Consider the following 24111-nt stretch of genomic DNA (forward strand, 5'->3'; position numbering starts at 1 on the left):
TAAAGTTTTTAAAATTGAAACACTTTATATACTGTAATAAGGAATTTCAAGAGGAGTTGTAATCCCTTTAAAATAATTGTAAAAAACACTAGAATAAGGTATTTTTAAAATGTCAAAAAACTCAAACTTCTGAAAATATTTCATTTCCTTTTATTGACTCAAGCAACTGGAAAATAACCTGAACAGACTGGAAATTGGAAACAACTTATTTCCCTATTGCTGTTCTATTTATATTGCACAACAATTCTTACTTGAATTTACCAACTAATCATCTATGGCAAATATTTTGATATAATTTTTTGTTATAATTTTAAAAATTCAGAAGAGAATAATTTGTATAAATTTTATTTTTAATTATTGAAATGAATTAGAGATCAGACTTGTAAAAAAGATGATAACATTTAAAATTAACATGATGATCCATTCAAAGTTTGAAATGACCAGAAAAATTACATTTTTAAAGACATATTTAACCTATTCATTCAAGAGTAAATAGTTTCACATCGATTCACAATAATAAAAACAATATAAACAATTCCCCCTTTTATGTATTTTAACAATGCTGGAAAACAACTTGCAATAGTTTTTTTTTCATAAAAATAACATTAATAGAAAGATTAAAAAAATAAAAAATTACAACAAAAACTCTGTTAAGAATTTTATTAAAATAATTATAAATTTGAATTAATATTGTTATTGTTTGTTATGTAGTTAAAGATTATTTATAATTATTTTTTATTTTCATTTATAGGATACTTCTGATGATAATGAACCATTAACAACTGCAGATATTGAAAGAAATGATAGTGGTGTAGGTACAGAAACAAGTAAGCCTCCAAGACTTAGAAGATTGATACTTCCGGGCTCTGAAGAAGTTTCCTGTGCTGACTGTGATCTGCCTATTGATTCATCAACAGATAATCAACTAAATGGGCATTTTTATCCTCTTGTGTGTAAGAAATGTGAAAAGAAACGTTCTGAAAGAAAAGAAATTATTGCAGAAATTGTTGATACGGAATTTAAATATGGTCATGATTTAAAAGTCATAAAAGAGGTAAAAAGTTATTTTAAAAATTTATAAATTATAGTTATCATTTAATTAAGAAATCAACAAGAAACTCTTTAATTTCGAGAAAACTTTTCAATACCTCAAGGAGCATTCATAAATTATGGCATGTCTCCTGATATATTAGCATAAATAAACTACCAAATAAATTGGTCAATTTTATCTTTTATAAATTTTACTGTACAAACCTATGAAATTTCATTTTATTACTTTTTAAAACAAATATTTTAATTGAAGAAATATAAGATAAAAAAATCTTTAAACAGATAAGGACATACACAATTTCTATGAATAACTTACTTATTTGGAAATTAGAGGACTTATGGATATCTTAAGTCCTCTAATGGATAATAAAATATATTTTAAAAGCTTTAATATAAAAGAAATAGATTTTCTAATTTCAAAATAATATTTTCAAATAAATTTATTAACAAGAGTAAATTAAATTATTCAGTTATTATAATAATAGTGTAATAAGTTTTAATTCCAAAAATAAATTAATTGAATATTTTTAATATGTAATATATAACAGATTAATTGATAATTACAGAAATGTAAGCATATCACATATTCAATTGATGTAGTAATTTTTGCCCAGAAATGAATATAGAATAGAATTAAATCAATTCTACAGTCATTGTCCAGTTTGATCTACATTTGATGTATTATAAGATTTATATTATGTCTTACATAATTATTCTATCAATACTGATGTGTAACTGTTACCTGAATGCCAATGTTTTAGAATTATAATCTCTATAAACTATTATTCTGTCAAATTTTATTTTATTTATTACACCAATTATTAGTAGTGCCAATGAAACAAGAGAATACTAACACCATACAATAAATATGACCCTACTAAAATATAAAAATAATAACAAATAGATAAGCATAGAACAATACATAATGTAGATATCATAAGCATAAAATTGATGTAGAGTAAAAAAATATATATGCAGTATGTAAGCAGGCAAAAAATGTATAAAGTGTAGGAGATAAGTAACAAGAGCAACATAAAAAAAATATTCTTAGACACATGATACTCCATATAAGTCTTTTTATGAAGACTTTTTTACATGTATTTTTAAAATGATAAAATCATACAAATTTTAATTTTAAAATTTGTAAACATTTTCATTTTATCTTTTCCAGCTTCATCAGGCATTTACACATTTATTTAAATTTATTGGAATTCTTACATAGATTAATTTACATGCTTTGAAAGACAAATTATAATAATCTAAGCTAAGGAAAACAAACATTTTGGACTAATTTAGTCTAGCATTGCTCTTCAAGTGGCACTTGAATATATAATAAAAATTAACAGCTGATATTAAAATAATTAGATTTATATTTTAAATTTTTAAATATGCTACCAAGTTTCATGAAATACTTGATTAAATAACAATATTTATGACATGTGTAAAAGTTTAGATATAAAATATAAATTTTATTTTAGCTTTACTTTGTTATATTATAATTCATAATTAAATAATAATTAATGTATTTTCATGCATATAACTCATGAGTTACATGTGTTTAAAAACCAGTTTTACAGAGTACAGGTTATCAGTGGTGTTGCTAAGTAGTTAGTTTTGGAGGGATGTACAACAAAAATGGTCAATTCAGTAACCAAAATTCCTAACTAATATTTGTGCACTTTATTCTGTATTTACAATAACAGTAGCAAAGGGTTAAAAAGAATATGGCCACAAGTCTACATAAGTTAATGAGTTAGAGTTTAAACTTTTAACATCAATTTTGAATTAATAAGAGACTTCAAACTTTTAAAAACTATAAATAAATATATTTAATTAAATTTATACAAACACATCTCTCTGATTGATCTGTAATGGTTTGTGGCTTTAATTGATTATTTTCTGACTGAAGTCGTCATATTTGACTTTTGAAAAAGTGACCCACTCCTCCATACCCTTATGTAACAATGCCTGTACAGTACAGGTTCTACAGGTTACATGATGATTTCACACTTATTGAACAACAGCTCATAGGGTATACAGTAGGGGAAAGTTATGTGATAGTTTAATTTTCATTCTAGCAATTTTCTACAGGGTATACACCATTGTAGGTACAGTATTTAAAGTACAGTATTTAATTTTTGATTTTTATCTGAAATAATTTATTACTTAATTCAAATACAGGAATTTTATTGTCCAATGGAAGTTGCTGGGTTACTGACAAAAGTACAACTTCGGAGTATATTCCTTAATTTGGAAGAATTAATGAGAGTAAATGTGAAGTTTGCTGAGAAATTAAAGGATGCTTTAGATATTGCAGTTGAACAAGGTGATGAAGTAAGTGTTAACAGTTAAATAATTCATTTTAAATAAAATATTATCGGAAGAAATTAATGTATTATGATAACTTTTTTGCTTCCAAGTTAAAAGTTAAAACAATAATTGAATAGAAAAATCCTAAATTTTTAATCTGTACAAAAGATCTTGAATTTTTTGTATATATTTAGAAATTTTGGACTTTCCATTTTCAATTATTGATTAATCATAGTTAGATAACAGTTTCTGATTAGATGACTTTAATTTTATAAAATTAATAATTTCCCAATCTAATATAAAAAACAACATTGAATCAGGAATTTGAAGTTTTAAAAAAAATCTAACAAAGTTATTTTTCTGGTTAGGATGGAAATCACAAGTTGATAACTATGTATCAATAAAAAGAGTTAATTAATTGAAGCATATTTTAAAATTCTTCATATTTTAAAATATATCTTGATTAACTGATAGGCTGCCTTGTCTATAAAAAGAAATTTCCATTTAAATTGATCTTTAATATTTTTTATTTTAAAAACTATTCTAATAAACTCTGTTATATGCTGTTTGTGTACTGTTTTAGGTTCATCATCTTCAAATATGTACAGTACATATTAAAAATTTTATTTAAATTATTATTTCAAAAATGAGCTAAATGTATTTAAATGTTTTAAATGCTTATTTATCAGTGGCTGTGGAAGTACCACTTTCCTTGGATTTTCTAAAATATAAATACATATTATGCGATTATTTTCATATTTTAACGTACTTTGAATTAATTAAAATTAATATTTTATTATAACCTCATTATGTATCTTATTACAAATTTCTATACTACATGTGAAAAAAATGATAAGATTGCTATTGTATATTTGAATATACATCTGTATATGCATATTCTCAATGAAAGCTCTGTATTGTCGAATATGAAACAGTTTCCATGGCAAAAATATTTGAATGATGTAAAGCAGCCAGATTACAGGCATTTGTGCATGCACTTTACAGAGCACCAACCTCACACAATTTAGCTGGTGGATGCTACCCACCAAAATATTGTATAATGCTTCCAATGATTCTATCCAGGGCCGGCATAGCTTCCCTATCATCAAATGTCATCGCATACAACTGTTATTTATTTAATGCTTAAATGTTTTTATAATGCTCTTTAAATATACTGTATATGATTTATATAAAGAGCATTATATTAACTTTTTTACATTATATAATGTATCATTGTTGTATATTATTTATTTGTTTATAAAGTACTTCAAATAATTCTAATGTAAAACATATAGTTTAGCATTGCAATATAACACAATTTCTACCTGTTTTAGGATTATACCAATGTAAATATTGGTAAATTGTTTTTGGAATCTTCTTCAATGGTACATGCATTTGAAACATATTGTATTCGTCAGGTAAACTTTCTTTAATAAAATTATAATTTCAAATTTTAAAATATTTACACAATATTTATAATATGATATGTATTTCTAGGGAGCTGCATCCATGTTGCTAGCCAATTTAGAAAAAGAAAAAGAATTATTGCGGATATTTTTAAGAGTTTCACAGATGGAAAATACCTTATTACGCAGAATGAATTTGCCAGCATTTTTAATGGTACCTGTACAGAGGGTCACAAAGTAAGTCAGAAGAAAATAATAAATTCATAATTATTAACATTGAAAAAGCTAACATTTGTTTAATAAAAATGTAATCTAATTATTTAATTAAATACAAATACTGGTACATAAAAGGCTAAAATATGTGTAAATAATAACCAAAATTAAATTTTACAATAAGTTTAATCTAAGTATTAGAAGTTTCTGGACAATTTTTACCTGATACATTGTTTTTTCAATAAAACAAGTTTTTGGTAAAATATGATGTATTACATTAAAATATATTACTGTATTAAAAATGTATTACATTAGATAATTTTAACTTTAAACATATAATCAGGTAAAATTATCTGATTATATGTACAGTTTTTTTTGTAAAAATTAATAATTATCATCAATTTATTTTTCATTATAAAAATATTTAGAAGCATTTAAGTAAATTTAACTCAAAGTATTAACAAAATAATTTTTTTTTTCTATCAAAACTTAGTTTAATAGTTTTTGATGTAAAGTTGAAACGATGAGTTTGACATTATGAAACAAATATATTATTATAACTTGAGAGAAATTATGTTAAGTTGTATTCATAAATTAATATTTTTAATTTTTATTTTGGTAAGTTGTTAAAAATAGTGATGCAGTCAAATTTCCAATAACAGCCATGGCAGCAATGTTTTTAGGAACATTTATTTTTGAAATGCATACAAAATAACCTCCAAAAAGTGCCCACCTCTGATGGCCATTCTTTATGTTCATGTTAATGGCTGATTTCAGAGATTTGACTATAGATGAAATTTTGATAGATACATAACTAAGATTTTTTTGAGAACTAATAATAAGCAATCAATGTAAAATTAATTAAATGTATTTCCAAATAATTCATTTTTTTTCTTTGGGTAATAATATGCAATATGTGATCTTATTTAATTATTTATATTAGAATTTAAATATCAATTAAAAATTTTGAAAATTAAAAAGGAAAATCATCTTGAAAAAATATTTAATAATTGTTATAACTTTTTAATAATTTAATATAATATTAATTAACCATGATTATTGTATCAACTAATATATTTGAATCAGGAATTTAATATAATAATAGTGCTAAAATGTATTTACTATATAATTATTTCAACATGCTTTCAATAAAAATTAATAACAACTATTATTTGTGAATTTTCATTGGATTAGATGTTAAATTAGTTGAAAAATTTTGAATGTAATGTATACTGCATTGCTCATTTGATGATGAGTAAATTTAATTAATAAAATGCTGCATTAAAGATTGAACATTTATTAAATTTATATTTAATTAATCATGGAAAAATCAATTGTGATTAATTTTTATTGCATGATTTTCTGAATTTATTATACAAAATATTAAGTTAATATATTTATTATTTTTTTTACTTAATTTTTTCATTTTAATTGGCTTATACTGAAATAAAATGAAATATAATTTATTACAGATATCCATTATTGCTCAATCGTTTATATAAAGTAACTCCTTATCATCATCAAGACAGGGAATCTTTAAAAGAAGCACAACAAAAAATTGAATTTCATTTAGAACACATTAATCAGGTAAATCAATTTTATTATGTATATATTAAAATAATAGTTATTAAATGACAACAATCTTGAAGTAAGTATTCAGACATGATAAAAATAAACCAAATGTGATTAAAGAGCTTTGCAAAATTATCATATTACAAATAATTGTTTCATTTAATTACATTCAAACAATTATTTGTAATATGATAATTTTGCAAAACTAGTAAATTCAGTAATAACAATCCAAACTTGTCATTACAAGCAATCGTGGTATTATTTGTTAAATATTTAATTTAGTAAATACTTTGTTATTTGACATATAAGTTTATAAGATCTGCAAAAATAATGAAGTGAGTTTCAAATGTGTGCTACTTTTATAAACATAACATGTATGTTAACATATGCTACTTAATGTCTTAATATTTATGTATAACAGTAGCATACATAAATGTTATGCATATAAATCTAAAAGATTTAACTGTTTACTGTACTTAAGAGTTCTTTAAGCACTATAAGAATTTAGATAGACATATATAACTATTAGTTATTTATTGCTAGATTGATTATAGACATCACACTGTAATTGTAGATCCCAAAAATTATTTATACAACTATAGTTATATTTAAATTTATTACATTTGGTGTATTAGAACTGAATGTGTGTATTATTAATATTATGTGTAGTACAAATTAATAATTATCTATAGAACTATAAAGATGACAGCCAAATAGAATTAAACTAAGCAGGAAGAGTAAAAAGAATTGAATTTTCTTCAATTGAACAATTGAAGAAAAAACAATTGAATTGTTAAAAATTTGAAATTATTAGTTTAATCTGATATGTTAAATAAATATAAAAAACTTGAAAAGATCTAATTCTTTATTTAAAAAATAAGCAAATTTTGTGCAAATGAGCAAAATATTAACCATTGCTTTAAATGTAATTAAAAGATTTTATATTTTTAATTTTTATATATTTCTTATAGAACTTTTATCCCTATGTATTACATTAAATTTTATGCATCAATTAAAATTTCTTACAATAGAAATACAAAATTATTAGAATATCATATATTTGTGAGTATTTATATGTATGTGTGTGTGTGTAGTATACATGCATAATTATATACATATAGATATATTTATAAATTTTTAAATAATACACACTATATAATATTTCAGTGTTGTTAATAAATTTATCATAGATAAGTATATTACAAATATAATCTCATGTAAGTAAGGTTGCCTTTTTATATTTTATGCCTAAGTAATAATTATTGCCTTTTTTATTCTTCACTTGGTATATTTATTTACTTTCACATAAATACTGTTTAAATTTTGCAAAAATACATATATCTTTTAAATCTGTTCAAAATTCATTCCAAAAGAAATTCAAATATGGAAATGTAAATTTAAAGAAGCCAGTTAATGTAAATATTATTGTACTTGATTGAAGATAATACATTATAATAAAGTGAGTAAAAAGTAGATTAAGTCAATCTGTTACATTGCAGATATGGAAAAACTAGCAAATTATTAAATTTTTTATCATATCAAAATTTAAATTCTTAATGTAAAAATGATTTTTTTTGCAATATTTTAACCAGTGATCAATGTATATATCTGTCAAGGGCGATCACGTGACAGTGGTGAACGATGTCTATATCCACAAAGAAATTTGTGGATATTGCCAAAAACTGGCCAAAAATTACCGTAAAAAAAAATTCACATAAAAAAGAAATTATATGACAATAAAAAAAGATTTTTCTTTGCTAGACATAACTGTTTAAAAAAATTATTTTTGAAACAGAAACGAGAAAAACGCGTGGGAAAATTCTTAAAAAATTTTTCACGTTTATTCTCCACTACATCGTGGTAGCTCCATATCTGACTAACCTACTGTAGAAAGGTTAATGCAATTATTTTTTTATTATAGGATTGGATGAGAGAAATTTTTATTTTGTATCATTATTAGTTTAATAAGAAAGCAATTATATGTTCTAATTTGCAAATCACTATTTGAATTAATGACCTGTTCTGGAAGAAAAATGCTTATGAAAAAATACAATTTGAGAGTATCTAATACATTGTGTCATAATAATACTTTTATATATCTTTACCTTTATTTTTCAAGTATTTATAAAATAGAATTACATAATTTTTTTTTTGCATTAAAATTATACAATATGATGATAATAAATTTTAAATATTTATCAAATTATTATTGACATTAAATATCTGAGATGAAAAATATATCAAAGAGAGTATCAAATGATTTTAGTGGTGAAGAAATCCAAAAAAATTTCAAAGAATCATTAAAAAAAATTAAATTTTCTATTTTTTCTGAGGTATTCCAGTAATAATGCATTTAATTTAAAACTTTTTTAAATTGGTAATGTACTTAATCATATATTATTTATAAACAATTTCAAAAAAATATGAATTACATGACCATTAAAATAATTAATAAATCTACATTTTATGTTCCTAAACAAATAATTTTCAGGAAAATTCATTTTCTAATTTGGAATGATGAGTTTTTAATGTTTATTTACTTTTCTGTTAATTTTTAAGAATTTATTAAAAAGTGAATATACTTAAAAGTTAACAATTATAAAAAATATACCTGATTGTTAATATACCTTTTTTTAACAATTGATGTTTATGCCAGCATTAAAAATAAATAGTTCTTTCTATTAATTATACAAATTCTTATCCAATTCTTTCTTTATTTTTATAAAAAGCAATTTATTAATATACAAATATATTATTTTTCATTTTTCTCTCTTTCTACCCTGTGGATACTAAGAAGGCCTTTTCTCTAGCCCATTATGGGTTTAGCTAGGCTCATAATAGGGTGGCTAGGTGATGAGGAACAGGGCCTAGCATATTTGGGACAGACCACCCATAAAAATTCCTTGAGTTCTCTGCCCAGATTCAATTCCAGGTTCTCAGAGCAGTAGGCTGATGCCTTTACTGCCTTAGTAATCCAGCTTGCATATTTTTATATTAAAAATTTTAATTGTTTCATAAGAAAATAGAATCTCAATTACATATTTTAATTAGCTGTATAAATTATTAATCTTTAAAATTGGAAAGAGAATCAATTTATCCATATTTTTTTAGGATAAAATTTTCCACAATAAAATCTATTAAATATTATGATTAGTTGCGAATTAATAATAGTTTTTCATAAATAACTGCTGTACTGTTCATTTTCAGTTAGCAAAATATCCACAGAATCAATTATTTTACATAAAGAAATGATTTGTGAATTTTAATTATTGTATCGAATAATTATTTATTTTTCAACAACTAATAAATATTCTACATATACATATTAAAATATTTTAAATTTTATGCTGTATTTATATTAATGGCTTAAATTTTATGTACCAGATAATTAAAATTCTGGCTTGAGCTTGGCCCAAAAATAGCTAAATTTTTAAGTAATTTACTTTTATATATTCTGACATTAATTCAATACAATTCTTATGATTTACAAAAATTATTGCTTATTAATTTTATTTTTGTTCTGTCAGATTTAACTACTACAATGTCCTCTTATTTAATTTTAATTTATTGTTTCAATTGTTACAAACAAAGAATTTCAGAGACCTTCCTCAGGCCACTGAACAGTTTAAGGCTAGTAGTACATACATTCTTCACTCCTATTTTGTTAGTGCATCCATGACCAAACCTGACTTTCCTCAGTTAATAATGTCATGCTTTGATAATCATGTGGTAATTTACTTGGTTAAGCACAGTTGTTCTACTGGTCCAGTGAAAATAATTTGGAATTTACATTTGATTGTATGTTAATAGAATTCTAACATTTATTATAACTGAAAAACTTGTATGATGATATTTCAAATGATAATTTTGAAAAATATAAGTAATACATATAATTCAAAACCTGAAAAATACATTTATTTCATATTTTGATATGAATTATTGAATATTTTTGCTTTTTTATAAAATAAAATGTAATCTTTTTATTTTAAATTCAATATTTCATTGTTTTTATCAAACAAAAAAGTGTTCTAAACTATGAGCATAAGAAAAAATTTACATCAAAAAATTATTATGATGACAAAACAGTTCAGATGAAATGTTTTAACTTGAACTTGACAGTTAGTAAATATTGAATAAAATAACATATATATGAATTGATATAACATGTATACTTATATATGTTTATTAATAATAAATATTGCAAAAATATTTAAATTTTTTGAGGGAGAGTGAAAAGAAAGATAGATATCCCTAATAAATCAGAAACTTTTAATAAATTTTATGATTTTTCAATAGAAGTTATAAAATATGGCTGCTAGATGATAGACTTACAATGTTAAATTGTAACAAATTAGTGGAGACTACTCAGCTAATTTAATGTAAAAATTGTTGTGTCAGGTATGGAGAGCATTTCTTGTAGTGTTGTATATAAAATCTGTGGTCTTATTTTCAATTATAATTTTTAATTTATAGTTGATTTGGAAAATCTAATGCCATATCTAAAATATAGCTTTCTTCAAAATTTTATTTGTTTAAATTACACATATAATTATATAAACTAAAATAATATTTATATTTTATAATTAACAATATCAGATATTTGTATGACTTTATATTAACCTGTTTGCAATAGTGTTCTGAAATTACTTTTTATTTTGTTTTGAGTCAACTATCTTTTGCAATCACTTATTGAAAATTACATCGGTACATATATATTATGCATCTTATGTATAATAAAAGTTATTTTTTTTTTAAATTAAATTTTCATTCTTACTCAGAACTGTTGAGAACTGATACTTGAGATTTTGAGTTTCCATAAGATACAATGATATTTAAATTGTTTATTGAAAATTCAATTTTTTAAATTAATTAAAATGCAAAGTTTATTTACTAAATAATTTTTTTTTGCTAGCAATTTGATTCTGTTTTTTATATTAACACAAACTGAATTAATTTCAGATTTCTTTACTACTAAAATATTTATTCTTCTAATTTTTATTTTTTAAAAAATTTGATTTTTCTAATAAAAAGAAAAAAAATCATCCGTGTTTTGACTGAACTCTAAGAAAGGAAAACTATTAGTATATATTTTTAATTTTCTTTGCATGTCTTGATTTAAAATAACATATCTTATATGGAAGATTAAATAAAAATGATGATGATAAATTCATACACTAATTAATTAGAAGAAAATTATTATTGACCTTTCAAAGTTAGTATTATTATAATTTTGTTTAATTAAAAATTGTTTTAGATTATCAGAAACAATTTAATTAATTACAGAATGTTCTTTCATTTAATTTTGTCAGTTTCCAATCTTGAATTAAAAATTATTCTTTATATTTATTCATGGTAAGTAATAATTAAAGATAAGTTTAAATGAATTAACTTCAAATTTAGCCATGAATAAAATAAGATCCATAATTATTTCTGATGTATTAAGAGATAATTATGTATTAACTATGTTATATAACTGGCAAGAATAATTTTGATGTAATAGAATTTACAAGTAAATATAACTGATTTCGAAAATATTCCGTTATTCTCATAAACAAAAGCAAAAAAATTATTCGTTACAATGTAAAAAAAAGCATGCTTGGAATGAAATTTTAATTTATTTAACTGCCATTTATAAATTTCCTAAACATTCAAAGAACGCGAAATTAAATTTTACTAATTTCATTTTCAACATTCTTGTGATTTAATGCGTATAATCGTGACCATAATTCTATTTGAAATAATGCGAATATACACGAGAACGTGATCGAATTTTTATCGTTGGCATCTAATTACTTATAAGTCGTTACTTTTTCCGAACTTTATTTCCATCGTTAAACTTTATCTAATCAATTAATCAAGTTCTGGTAATTAAATATTTACGATTATTAATAGTAAATCTTTTCCTAATCTATTTTAAACTTTTCCAACGCGTTTAGAATATTCATAAAGTAAAAGAAAATTTCCGTAAAGTTCCTTCCCCATTTCGAGGTTATCAATTACTAAACAACAACAGTATATAGACGTGACTTGTTCGTTCGGATATTCAATCTTAACGTCATACATATTTAAATATTAAAATATAATTATTATCAATATTGATTAACGTTCCAATTTAAAGGGACACAAGGTGTCTTTTCACTCCCTTTTTTTTAGTCAAATGTATGTCCAATTATATTTTCTTTCTATTTATAGTTATTAGTAACTCCATCTCTGTCACCTAAGACACGTTTTCGTTGTTTTTTTTTTTACGTGAATTATGTCAATGTTCTGACAGATATATACGTCATCAAGTTTTGCATGCAAACGTTTTCTGTCGCTAAAATATCACATCATTATTTTCTGTCAAGGATTATGAAGTCGTTGACCTTAAAATGTCGGAGTTGACGTAGACCCATTAAAGTGCATTTTCTCAAGTACAATGTCGCCGAGGTCATCCGCATGAGGATGCTTATCTGACCTTTTTATTGTTATCGGAAAACAATACAACAGAAAGTTAATTTGTTAAGGATGATTCTCTCTCGTGGTCTATTATTATCATCGCAATGTAATTCTCCCGTGTGATTTTTTTGGAGGCTATTTGTTTATGTTTTTGTTCAGATTATTATGCATATAGTCATTGTGATATTGTTTAATAATTATTAATTCGTATGTTTTAAGCAAAAATTTGCAGTTTGTCATCGTCGTTATGAAGTTGTTTATATAAACGCGTTACATGGTAAAAAAAAAAGAGAGAGAGAGAATTAGCATTTTAATGTTAGCACATTTTTATTTAGATCATGATTTTAAGGTTATGTAAACTTCATAAAATTTAAATTATATGTTGTAATATTACAAAAAGTCACTAGAAAAGATTAAATGCGTATAGCATTTACTAATATAAATGAAAATTAATTTTGTATGCAAATACTTAAAAATATACAGGAGGGGAAGGGAGGGCAGGATGGAAGGTTTAACTTTATGATGTAAAAAACCTATACTATTACGAAATGTAACCAGATTGCAAATTTAAAACTGAAAATAATTTTCCACATTTTAATTAATTTTTTTATTGTAAAAATATTCATAAAAATTAACAATTGCAATATTTCGTTACTGTAAGATAAGTCTCATAGTTGTTCCTGTTGTAAGTTTTATCTGAGGTATAAGAACAGTATGTTTTTAAATTTGTTTTATTAAATTTAAGCCTAGTGTTGAAAAAGCGGAATAAATCGTAGGTCTAAGCCAATTTTTTTTTTTTGTGTGTGTGCGCGCGCGCGCGTGTGTGTATATAAATATTTTGGTACGCCCATCCGAAAAGTTAATCAATTTAATGTAAAAAAACACTCTTCTGATGACCTGCAGACTAAATTCGCACACGGTTTCTTTCGTACGCATCTAATTCAATATATAATTATATATATAATATATATTGCTCTTATTTCTTTCCTTTACCCGTTTAATCTACTTCTTGAGGGATAAAACTTTATATATAAGTTTAATATAATTGTATAGTTAAATAGAAATTTATTATACTTGATTCTCCGCTTGCATGCATATTGTTCGTACTATACTGTACAGTACATCATTGATTTATTTCCATTTGAATTGTCATAAATAGTAAATATGTCAATCAAAAACAACTTCTTCATATCTGTTTATTTATATTAATATGCATTGTAATGCATATTATTTATTTTGTTTCAAATTTAATAGTCGATTTTCTTAAGGTAAAAAAAAATTGTCTATAAAAAGTTACATAGAGTACTGATGTTAACTGAAAACATTTAGTCTACATTATCTCATTAAAAAAAAACCCTGGTAACAATCTAATCAAGCCATCTCAATTAAGCTGTCCATTATAAAATATGATTAAGAGTAAAAGTTCAATAACTTGATATATATACATATAAGCGGCTACTGGATAGTGTCCTTGCTTGCTACTAATTTTAAGTAACGACAACAAATGTAGTTTTTTGCATTAAAAACTCATTTTTGTTTTAACAAAAATGGCATATTTTTTGTTTGTTTTCCCTGTTTACTTACCTAAGTAGAATAATATAAATATTCTCCCATAAAATGGTCTAATTGTTTTATAAAAAAAACAATACATTTTCCTTAATGAAAATTCTTATTTAAAAGTTTTTGTAGCAGGTCTAAAATACGTAGATATCCCTGCGGAAGGACAAATTTTTTATTACGTATATTTTTAAAAATTGAAGTATTTCGCGAGAAAAGAAAATCGTCAATAGACCGTTATTGGTCAGCTGAATTGGGAGGAAAGAAAACCTAAATCGGGCAGTAAACGAAGACAAAACTGCAATAAATGAAATGTAAAAATGATTAAACATTTTACCGTAAAATTTTAAGTTTTAACTTAAAATACATTACAAATTTTAAAGTAAAGATAAATTTAAAATCTTGTCTGAAAGATTTTACTCTGCGTTCATCCATCATCACAAATTAAACTGTAAAGTTGCAAAATATAATTTATGATTATTGACAATATTGTGCTATTTGGAAATTTGGTTTTAATTTATTCACGACAGCATAAAAAATGGATTCCCGAACTGAAAAATTACATATTTATTAATGTAAGTTGATACTTTCTTTTCCATAAGCATTGGTAAAAATTTATCATTTCTATTTCCCTAACGAAGATGAATTTTTGCACAATTTCTATTTGCAATAATAATTTTACCACGCTTAAAACAATATACCATTTAATGCAGAATTTAAATATCTTCATATATTCAACCATATGATACTTAAGACAGTTGTTTAAGCTTGATAGGGAAAGGATGTTAAGATACTATTTTCATAGAATCAATATCACAGCTCGAAGACTTTTTCATAATTTGATTCTGTGTATGTAATTCTGTTTCTGGAATTAAATGGATGACAAAACTTGTCATATTTTGAGAGGTCTTGCTTCTTCTCTATGAGACAGTCTGATAGATGATTAATAATTGCTAGTTTCTGCAGAGTATTTTGTTTCTTTTATCGAAATTCCACATTCAATAGGACTTTTTAATCAAAATAATACTTTCGAGCACCTTGTAACAACCGGAGTAGAATTGAATTTTTCTTTTCATAGGTTTTTCGTAAGATATTCTAGAATAAATACTCCTTTTAAAAATGACGATAACAAAATAATTTCAAAAGGAAATGTATTCATTCATCTTTGAGAATATATAACTGTGCTTTTGTAAATGCAAAGGTAATTTGCATATATTTTTCATTAACCGTATTCAAAACCAGAGTTGCAGAAAGCGTTCAATTAACAATCAATGTAAGAAATCCGTTGTTTATAGAGATTTCTTAAAGTATAACCAAGGCTTGACCTACATTTATTAAAGAAACGTCATTCTTACCTCTCAACCTTCACTGATCCGGTTAACTGACGCCATTATCAGACGTGGAACATGTCCTTCTCAATACTTTTCTTATATATAAATGTTGATGAATAATCGCGTTAAGCACATTTCATTTTCGAATTCCCATTCGCAACAAACAGATAACGACACTGCAGGAAGAATGTTAACGCGGGTAAGTCATTATAACACTTAAATTTTACTGAAATTCTTCAGTGAATATAATTATACTGAAAATTCTTTTATAAAATTATAATAATATACATCAGAATTACTATTAAGAAGCGACTTTTATCTTTATTTCGTGAGGAAAAATCGTTTCGTCGTCGACCGAGCAAATTCCGATTTTCAGTAGCAGCAGACGATATTTTTTCCCCTCATTTTTAGGGGGAAAATTATCGTATGTACTTACATTTCCCTTAAAATGTGGGGATAAATTTAAGTATATGATATTTTTTCCCCTCACTTTTAGGAGGAAAAGTATCGTCTGCTACTTATATTCTTCCCCACATTTTAAGCAAAAATTATATTTTATATTTATTAATATTAATTATTTTCGTTTTCCACAACTTATGAATTAATTCATTATTATTATTATTTACAGCAAACGAAAGGAACTGGATGTACGAAAATCTGGCGTCGATTTTCTAATATATCGGTTGCTGCACATAGGAGGATTACAAATGGCATCGATATCGGAAATTTTAAACTGAGAAAGGTATTTTAAATTTATTAATATTTATAATAAAAATATACTTTAAGGAAAGAAAATTAATTTTAGATCTCTCGTTCAAGTATAATTTAAACTTTTTTTTAAAAAATTAAATTCATTTTTATTGGTCCAACGGTGACGCGAAAAATGTGCTGATTGGATGAAATTATTTTTAAGATTTAAATCTGTAATAAAAATATTAGTTTCATTTGAATAAACTCTACTGTAAATATGAATAAAATTAAACTATTTTAGATAAATTTAGGACTAAACTGAATCTCAATATGTAATTTCTTGCTTCTTAGCAATATCTTATTGAATCTCTATATTTTACATTGCTAATTTATGTAGTGAGTGATTGGGAAAAACTCATTTAAAAATAATTGCAAATTTTCGATAAAAATCCTGTTATAATTTTCTAATTTCTTCATCAATGTCATACAAGCTTTCAAAAACTCCCTGTCAAACTCAAGGTTTCTTAACATTTTGCAATAATCTAGAAGAAAATTGTAGTTCTATTTTTATTTTAAAAAAGCAGGAAATTAATGACTAATTTTTATTTAAAAAAACAGGCTTTAAATGAGTATAAATAAAAAATGCTACATAGAGGAATTGCTTTGATCTAAAATTTTTATCAGTTCTTTTTTCCCCTCCATCAAATAAGGAAGTGTTAAGTTTTACAGGTGTTAACTTCTAAACAGAAGAATAGGTTTACTGTTTGATTCATAACTGCTGAATTATGTTATTGTTTTTATATCTTGCAATTGAGGTTAATGCTCTCTTTCTAAATATGTAGTTGGCTCTCGAAGTGTTAAGATGGAATAGAGAAGAAGTGAGGTTTGTTATGGCTGGAAAATTAATGTATGCCCAAGTTTCTGATTACCCCTGGATGAAGAAGAACAGAAAACTGAAATATACTTTGGTCCACGCATTGTTAGCCACTCTGGGAAAACCAAATTCGAATTACAGGCCCGAACTGGCTTCAGAGGGCGCAGTTCTTTTCCCAAAGAATACCGGTATAAGAGATGCAACTCTGTTGCTGATGAAGGAAAAAAATGGAAGATTTGTTCCTATTAGAGTATGTATTAGTTTCTCGTAAACAATTTTTAGTAAATTACAAATTACGATAAATATTAAAACTTTCTTTCTCTTACTTACCCGACAGGAGCCACTTCATTTAAGTAACTGTGTCATTACTAATGGTATTCAGAATGGTGATCATTTTGAAGTTCAAGAATATTGTACAAAAGAATCCTTTAATTTTAAGGTTTGTTTCATTTTCAATTTATTTAAATGAAAAACTCACAAATTTTTTTTTTTTGTTATAAACTCTACAATTTTTTCTTGTTTTACCAAACAGGCAGAAACAACTTCAGATACAAGAGAATGGTTAAAACAACTGAGGTATCACGCAAAGGATCTGGGAACTTGGAGAAGACGCCGAAATGCTTTAGCTAACATTATGATTAATGGAATGACACGTTCATAAATACACTCTTGTTTGTTCCTTAAAAAATGAGATAAAGTACTATTAACAAAATAAAAAAAATCGATGGCATTATATGGCATTATAGCTGCTGGAAAGCTATAATTTGTAGATATTTATAAATTGGATTTGTACAGTAACATGTAAACTTAACTTTGTAAGTATTTTATTGAATGTAAACAATGCCAATCTGCTAAATGACTGCAGATATTTTAGTATCTAGTCTAGTTCAAGAAATTTACTGCATTTGAAAAAAATTTTTGTATTTTTATATATAAAGAATTCTTTAGAATAAAATGTTATTTATGTCACAAAGTTGTAATTATAAATATAATAAGATAATTTTGCAGTGAAATTAGAATATAATCAAAAAAAAAAAAAAATTAAGTATATGGTATTCATTTTATAACTGTATATTGACTGCACAAATAGCAACAAAGATTTTTGTTAATACATACAATTCGCATAATCATCTTATTAATATTACATACAACAAGAATAACTGCAGTTTAACAGTCAATAAATATGTTAAACTAAAACATACATTTTTTTTTTCTTCTTTTTTAACAGCTTTTACACTAAATTCTTTGGATTACTAAATCATATTTTATAGCAAAAGAGAATAAATTAACATTTATAAACACACTGACATTCATACCGGATTCACATTGCAACTAAAAAAGCAATGTATTTATATCAAATATTTCTCCCTTTATCCTGTAATATAATATACGATGCACAAGAGTATAAAAGTTCATACTAAATGCCACAACTCTAATGCAAAAACTCTTATACACAATATTAAAAAGTTTTTTTTTATGTAAAATTCTAAAAACAGCTTTTCTAAATTAATTAATTAGTTAATTATATAATAATAATAATTATAATTATAATTTCAATTTAAACAATTTTATGAAGATGATGATTATTTTCACAACAAATGCTTGTGATTAACGTAAAAATTAAAATTTACAATGTTAGAAGGGTCATTTATATAATATACATTGTGATTCTCAACTAAGTTTTCAAAAATGGCAATTTTTTACCACGAATCTCGTTAAGTTTTACAATGATTTTTTTTTTTTCAGAAAAACTTGCAATTCAAGGAAGTAGTGACGTCAAGAAAAATTACTGCTATACTTTTTTTTTCAAATTTATAATAATAAAACTAAACCATCACTCATTTCTGCCATACTGTACAACATGGATAATATAATCATGTTTTCTCAACCAAAATTTACAATATTTTTTTTTTTGCTTCTCGGTCACGAAAAGTACAACTAAAACTTCGTCCAATTTCGTAACGTTGTTGATAATTAAAAAATAAATAAACCATTTTAATAAATTATAATACAAATATAAGAGCCCAGCTTGAAATACATAGCTGCAATATAAAGAAAAATAAAATAAAAACCTTTTTTTAAAAGTAACATTATTTTCTTGACAGACACTATTATGACATAACATACAATTGCAATTTTTCAAGATGAAGTATAAAATGTCTTACCAGATAAACAACGAATTTAATTTCAAACAATAAACAAATGGGAGGAAACCCATAATTTATGTCATTATTTCTTGTCTTTAAAAAGTATTTTTTTTTTATATATATAATACATAGTTTTTTATTGTTTCATTCATGAGTTTACTTACACACATTTCTATTAATATTAAGGAATATTTTACAGAAGTAACATGTTTTAATTATTTTACATGTTGTCATAGCTCACAGATTAGAGAAAAATTAAAAAATATTCTTGAATATAAGCTGGAAGACTGCATTCAGAAACAGCTTACTCCAGCTTCGTACACAATTCGGAAACGAATACAAAATGCAATAAGTTCAATCAAATTGTCATTATTTACCGCATTAAAATCGAACAATCCACTATTTCTTTCTTGCTACAAAAGAAATATGTAAAACAGAAGGCAGTGGATAATTTATTTGAAAAGATTGAAGTAATCAAAATTTACACTACATCAACTTTTTGCAATTTGATATAGTTCCACATGCATACACACATACACACACATACATACATACATATACACATGAATATTTAACTTTCCACCTCTACTGTGGGCTTCGATAACTGTGATGTTTCTTCTGACAGTGTTTCGATTTCTGTAGAATTTTCAACCATTTCTTTTAATTCTTCCGAATTAGGGCTGTTAACTTCAATTTTTTCTAATGATGTCTGCTGCAAGGATTTGATAGTTATTTTTTTAATACCTATATATACTACTAAACTAAATCAAATTACAACTACTTACTTCTCTCTCTGGAGGTGGAACTATTGGTATTGCTGCAGTTGGTCTTTTCTGTGGTGGTGTACGAGTGGCATGCTGTTGGGTATGCATGCTATAATACATTATCCCACCTCTGTAAACTTCTGGTGGTGTTGTCTGAATAAAATATTAAATCACAGTTTAAAATGCTAAGTAGTTAATAAAAAAAATCATTTATTTTATTACTTACAACTGGAGATGGAGGTGGAGGTGCAGTAGCAAACTGAGGAAACGTGTACTGTGGATATCCAGCCGGAGGAGGACCATAATTTACAATACCATTACTGGGTGCTATATACGGTGTAGGTATAGTGGGCTGTGGTGCTGGTGCTAAAGTAACTGGTGGAAACATGCGAGGAGGACTCGGAACGGGAGGTCTCATAGCTACAACAGATTTAACAATTATTAAGATTATTATTTTTTTATTTTATAAGAACAATCACTTTTTACAATTATTATATAATACAATTACAAACGGAATTTTTAAAACTGCATTCATCTGTTCTAATCCATGCCACGAGAAACTTAATCAGATTAGTTTTGGGTAATGTTTCAGATTTAACTAAAATTATTTCCTAAACTTTACTTAATTATTTTTTGTATGACTGTTTTATAAAAACAATAATTCCATTTTCTCTGGATAAAAAATTTCTTCCGTATTCTGTAAACAGAAAACTATAAAATTACCTTCTTAATACTGGAATGAATCACAAACACACTGTAAACAACCTTTAAAGTCAGTAACAAAAGTTTTTTTAATAAAAAACTTTTGATAAACATTTTCAACCTTGACCAAGGTCTGCCTCAGGTCTTTAAATTAACGAAATTCGAAATTGGAATGTGCAGAACAAATTTTTCAAAATATTAGTTTTAAAAGTTGGAACAAAAATATATAACTATATAACAACAAAAATTAAAGTGGTAAATATAAAATTTAACACATATATAAAAATTTTAGATATAACTTAATACTGATTAATAAAAATTAATTTATGTCAACCTTCCCTGGTTTTTCGTAAAAGTACTGCTCTGCATACAAGATAGTTTTTGTCCTTAAAGTTAATACATTTGCTAGTCAGACATATAGAAGGTTTCTAAGGTCCTAATATAATCTGTTTAAAATAATTGCCTTATTAACAAGGCATTTTGGAGATCGGCTCACACGTCAGGTTCAGTGGCATAAGTGGACAGGGCTGTAGTATGCCTTTTGTTCGAAATAATGTTCTTGCACCCTTTTATGTATTGAGTGTTTAGTGGAACTAATGTACATACAATAAATTCCTTTGGAATCTGTTGTCCCTTATAGGAACAATGTACATCCCTGAAGCTCTAAAATTCATTGGTCTTGTCCTTCCTGTTGTGCAATAACTTTATATCCAGCAGGCCCTCTTGTATGCAAGCTTGGTGCCTGCATTGTCATCAATTTCTTTATATATGGTTTGTCAATTCTGATTATACTCTATCACCATGTTCGTGGAGTTAAGTTGCATGCTTGACTTCTGTTGGAAATTCCTTGGGTGTTGGAGATGTGCATGGCTTGTTGGTTGGAGTAGGCATGGGATAAATTACGTATTAGGTCTTTTCTATACCCATGTTTTATAGCTGTGTCTTCAAGATGTTTTAGCTCTATTAATTTAAAGTGTCTTCCCAATTATTACGGTGTGTACAGGTCTGTCTTGTTAGTGCACGGAAGGCTGCTACTTACCATTATTTATTCTGGCAAATTCAGTTGATCCTTTTTTGTATCTGAAATTTTCATATATGTGTTAAATTTTATATTTATCACCATTTAATTTTTGTTGTTATATAGCATTATGTTTTTGTTTCAATTTTTAAAAATTTGTTCTGCACATTCCAATTTGGAATTTCGTTAATTTAAAGACCTGAGACAGACCTTGGACAAGGTCGAAAACATTTGTCAAAAGTTTTTTAATTAAAAATATTTTTGTTACTAGACTTTAAAGGTTGTTTATAGTGTGTTTTAGAAAACTATAAGAACATCAAACTGATCTATAATTATTATTTTTAAAACTTTAATGTTCTAAGCTAAAACATCATACTCTTAATAACGAGGGCTGTTTGGGAAGTTCACGGCCTTGCCTATATGCAGCGCGGCGATCAATTTAATTTTTGGCAGAAATAATTCAGCTATCTTTGCTAAAGATACGATACCAATTTCTGCTTGATTTGTCGTAAAGTTTTGCCACGACAGCTTAGCAGATAGTCAGTGTGCACATGCTTAGTCAAAAATGGAGAAGACAGAGACTCGTGCGGTCATAAAATACCTGACGGAAAAAGACTTGACCCCATCTCAAATCAAAGCTGACATGGATGAGTCTGCTTCTTCGTACACCACTGTGAAAAAATGAACAGCCCTTTTTAAATCTGGCAGAGAGAGAGTGGAAGATGACCCTCGCAGCGGATGGCCGTCAACTGCTGTCACTGAAGAAAATATCGACAAAGTCCACGATTTGGTGTTAGCAGATCGCCGTTTGAAAACGCGTGAGATAGCTGAGACAACAGGCATCTCTGTCAACCGAGTGCACCACATCCTAACCGAAAATTTGGGTATGACGAAGGTCTCAGCAAAATGGGTGCCACATCTGCTGACCGCCGAGCAAAAACGTTTTCGCACTTTGATGTTAAAGGAGTGTTTGGACTTCTACCAGAAAAACCCACAGGATTTCTTGCGTCGGTTTGTGACTACTGACAAAACGTGGATCCACTACTACACTCCTGAAACAGAAGAACAGTCGAAATAATGGAAACACTACAGTTCGCCACCACCAAAGGAGTCAGTTCCATCAGAGGGGAAAGTGGTGGCCTCGGTTATGCCTTTAGCATAACCGAGGCCACCACTTTCCCCGCTGATGCTAAAGGCATCATCTTTATTAACTACCTAGAAAGAGGAAAGACCATCAATGCTGTCTATTACTGTGAACTTTTGGAAAAACTGAAGAAAGAAATGGAAGAAAAGAGGCCACATTTGAAGAAGAAAAAGGTTCTGTTCCACCACAATAATGCACCTGCACATTCCGCAGAATCACTGAACAAAAGAAAAACGAACTTCGCTTCCAATTAGTTCCACATCCACCATACTCCCCTGATTTAGCCTCCAGTGACTTCCACCTTTTTCCAAACCAAAAACTTTCTTGGCTGGAAAGAGATTCCACTCAAATGACGAAGTCATCTCTGAAGTGAATGAGTACTTTACACACCTTGACAAATCGACCTATTGTGATGGCATAAAAAAGCTAGAACATTGCTGGAATAAGTGCATTGCTAACAAAGGAGACTACATTGAAAAATAAAAAAATTTTAATATTATTTTGTTTGTTGTTCTATTTGAGGCCGCAAACTTTCCGAACAGATCAAATTGTCTGAATTATGAATGTTTTATATTTTGAACTATATAAAGATAACAACAGTGATGTTTTATTTATGTTTCTATTTATTCAATTTAATTCAATTGCAGATAATTTCAAAACATAATTCAGGGACTCAGTGGAAAAGCAGTATATTCTAACTTGGCAGAATTATCAAAGAACTCAAAGTTATTTTCAAATAACTAGGTAAATATAACTAAACTAGGAATGCATATTTCAAACAACTCTGTTGAGTTGCAATATGCCACTTTTCCACTGAACTCTTCAATTATACCACTACTTACATTTCAAAGTGCTGACATTTTCATATAAAATTCAATGAATTACATTAAAATAT

The 24111-nt window shown here is 26.0% G+C and overlaps 2 protein-coding genes across 3 annotated transcripts in view; one reads left to right on the plus strand and one right to left on the minus strand.

The window, feature by feature from the left end:
* The window catches only part of RhoGEF64C (Rho guanine nucleotide exchange factor at 64C), a 31964-nt gene extending 13093 nt beyond the window's left edge, over positions 1-18871 (plus strand). Inside the window, exons 6-14 of the mRNA XM_067269537.1 lie at positions 752-1054; positions 3232-3384; positions 4695-4778; positions 4858-5003; positions 6452-6566; positions 16506-16619; positions 17410-17691; positions 17779-17880; positions 17974-18871. Of these exons, the coding sequence (XP_067125638.1) occupies positions 752-1054; positions 3232-3384; positions 4695-4778; positions 4858-5003; positions 6452-6566; positions 16506-16619; positions 17410-17691; positions 17779-17880; positions 17974-18102 (1428 nt within the window). The 3' untranslated portion in view covers positions 18103-18871. The remainder of the gene's footprint in view (positions 1-751; positions 1055-3231; positions 3385-4694; positions 4779-4857; positions 5004-6451; positions 6567-16505; positions 16620-17409; positions 17692-17778; positions 17881-17973) is intronic.
* LOC136974623 (protein CASC3-like) overlaps positions 17869-24111 on the minus strand; it is an 82223-nt gene continuing 75980 nt past the window's right edge. For both annotated transcript variants that reach the window (XM_067269553.1, XM_067269558.1), the window contains exons 9-11: positions 20579-20772; positions 20374-20505; positions 17869-20300 (exon numbers count right to left, since the gene is read on the minus strand). In XM_067269553.1, coding sequence (XP_067125654.1) covers positions 20160-20300; positions 20374-20505; positions 20579-20772 — 467 coding nt within the window. In that variant the 3' untranslated portion in view covers positions 17869-20159. The remainder of the gene's footprint in view (positions 20301-20373; positions 20506-20578; positions 20773-24111) is intronic.

This window comes from Centruroides vittatus, unplaced genomic scaffold (genome assembly GCF_030686945.1).
Source record: "Centruroides vittatus isolate TY-2023 unplaced genomic scaffold, ASM3068694v2 contig_1079, whole genome shotgun sequence".
Lineage (NCBI taxonomy): Eukaryota > Metazoa > Arthropoda > Arachnida > Scorpiones > Buthidae > Centruroides > Centruroides vittatus.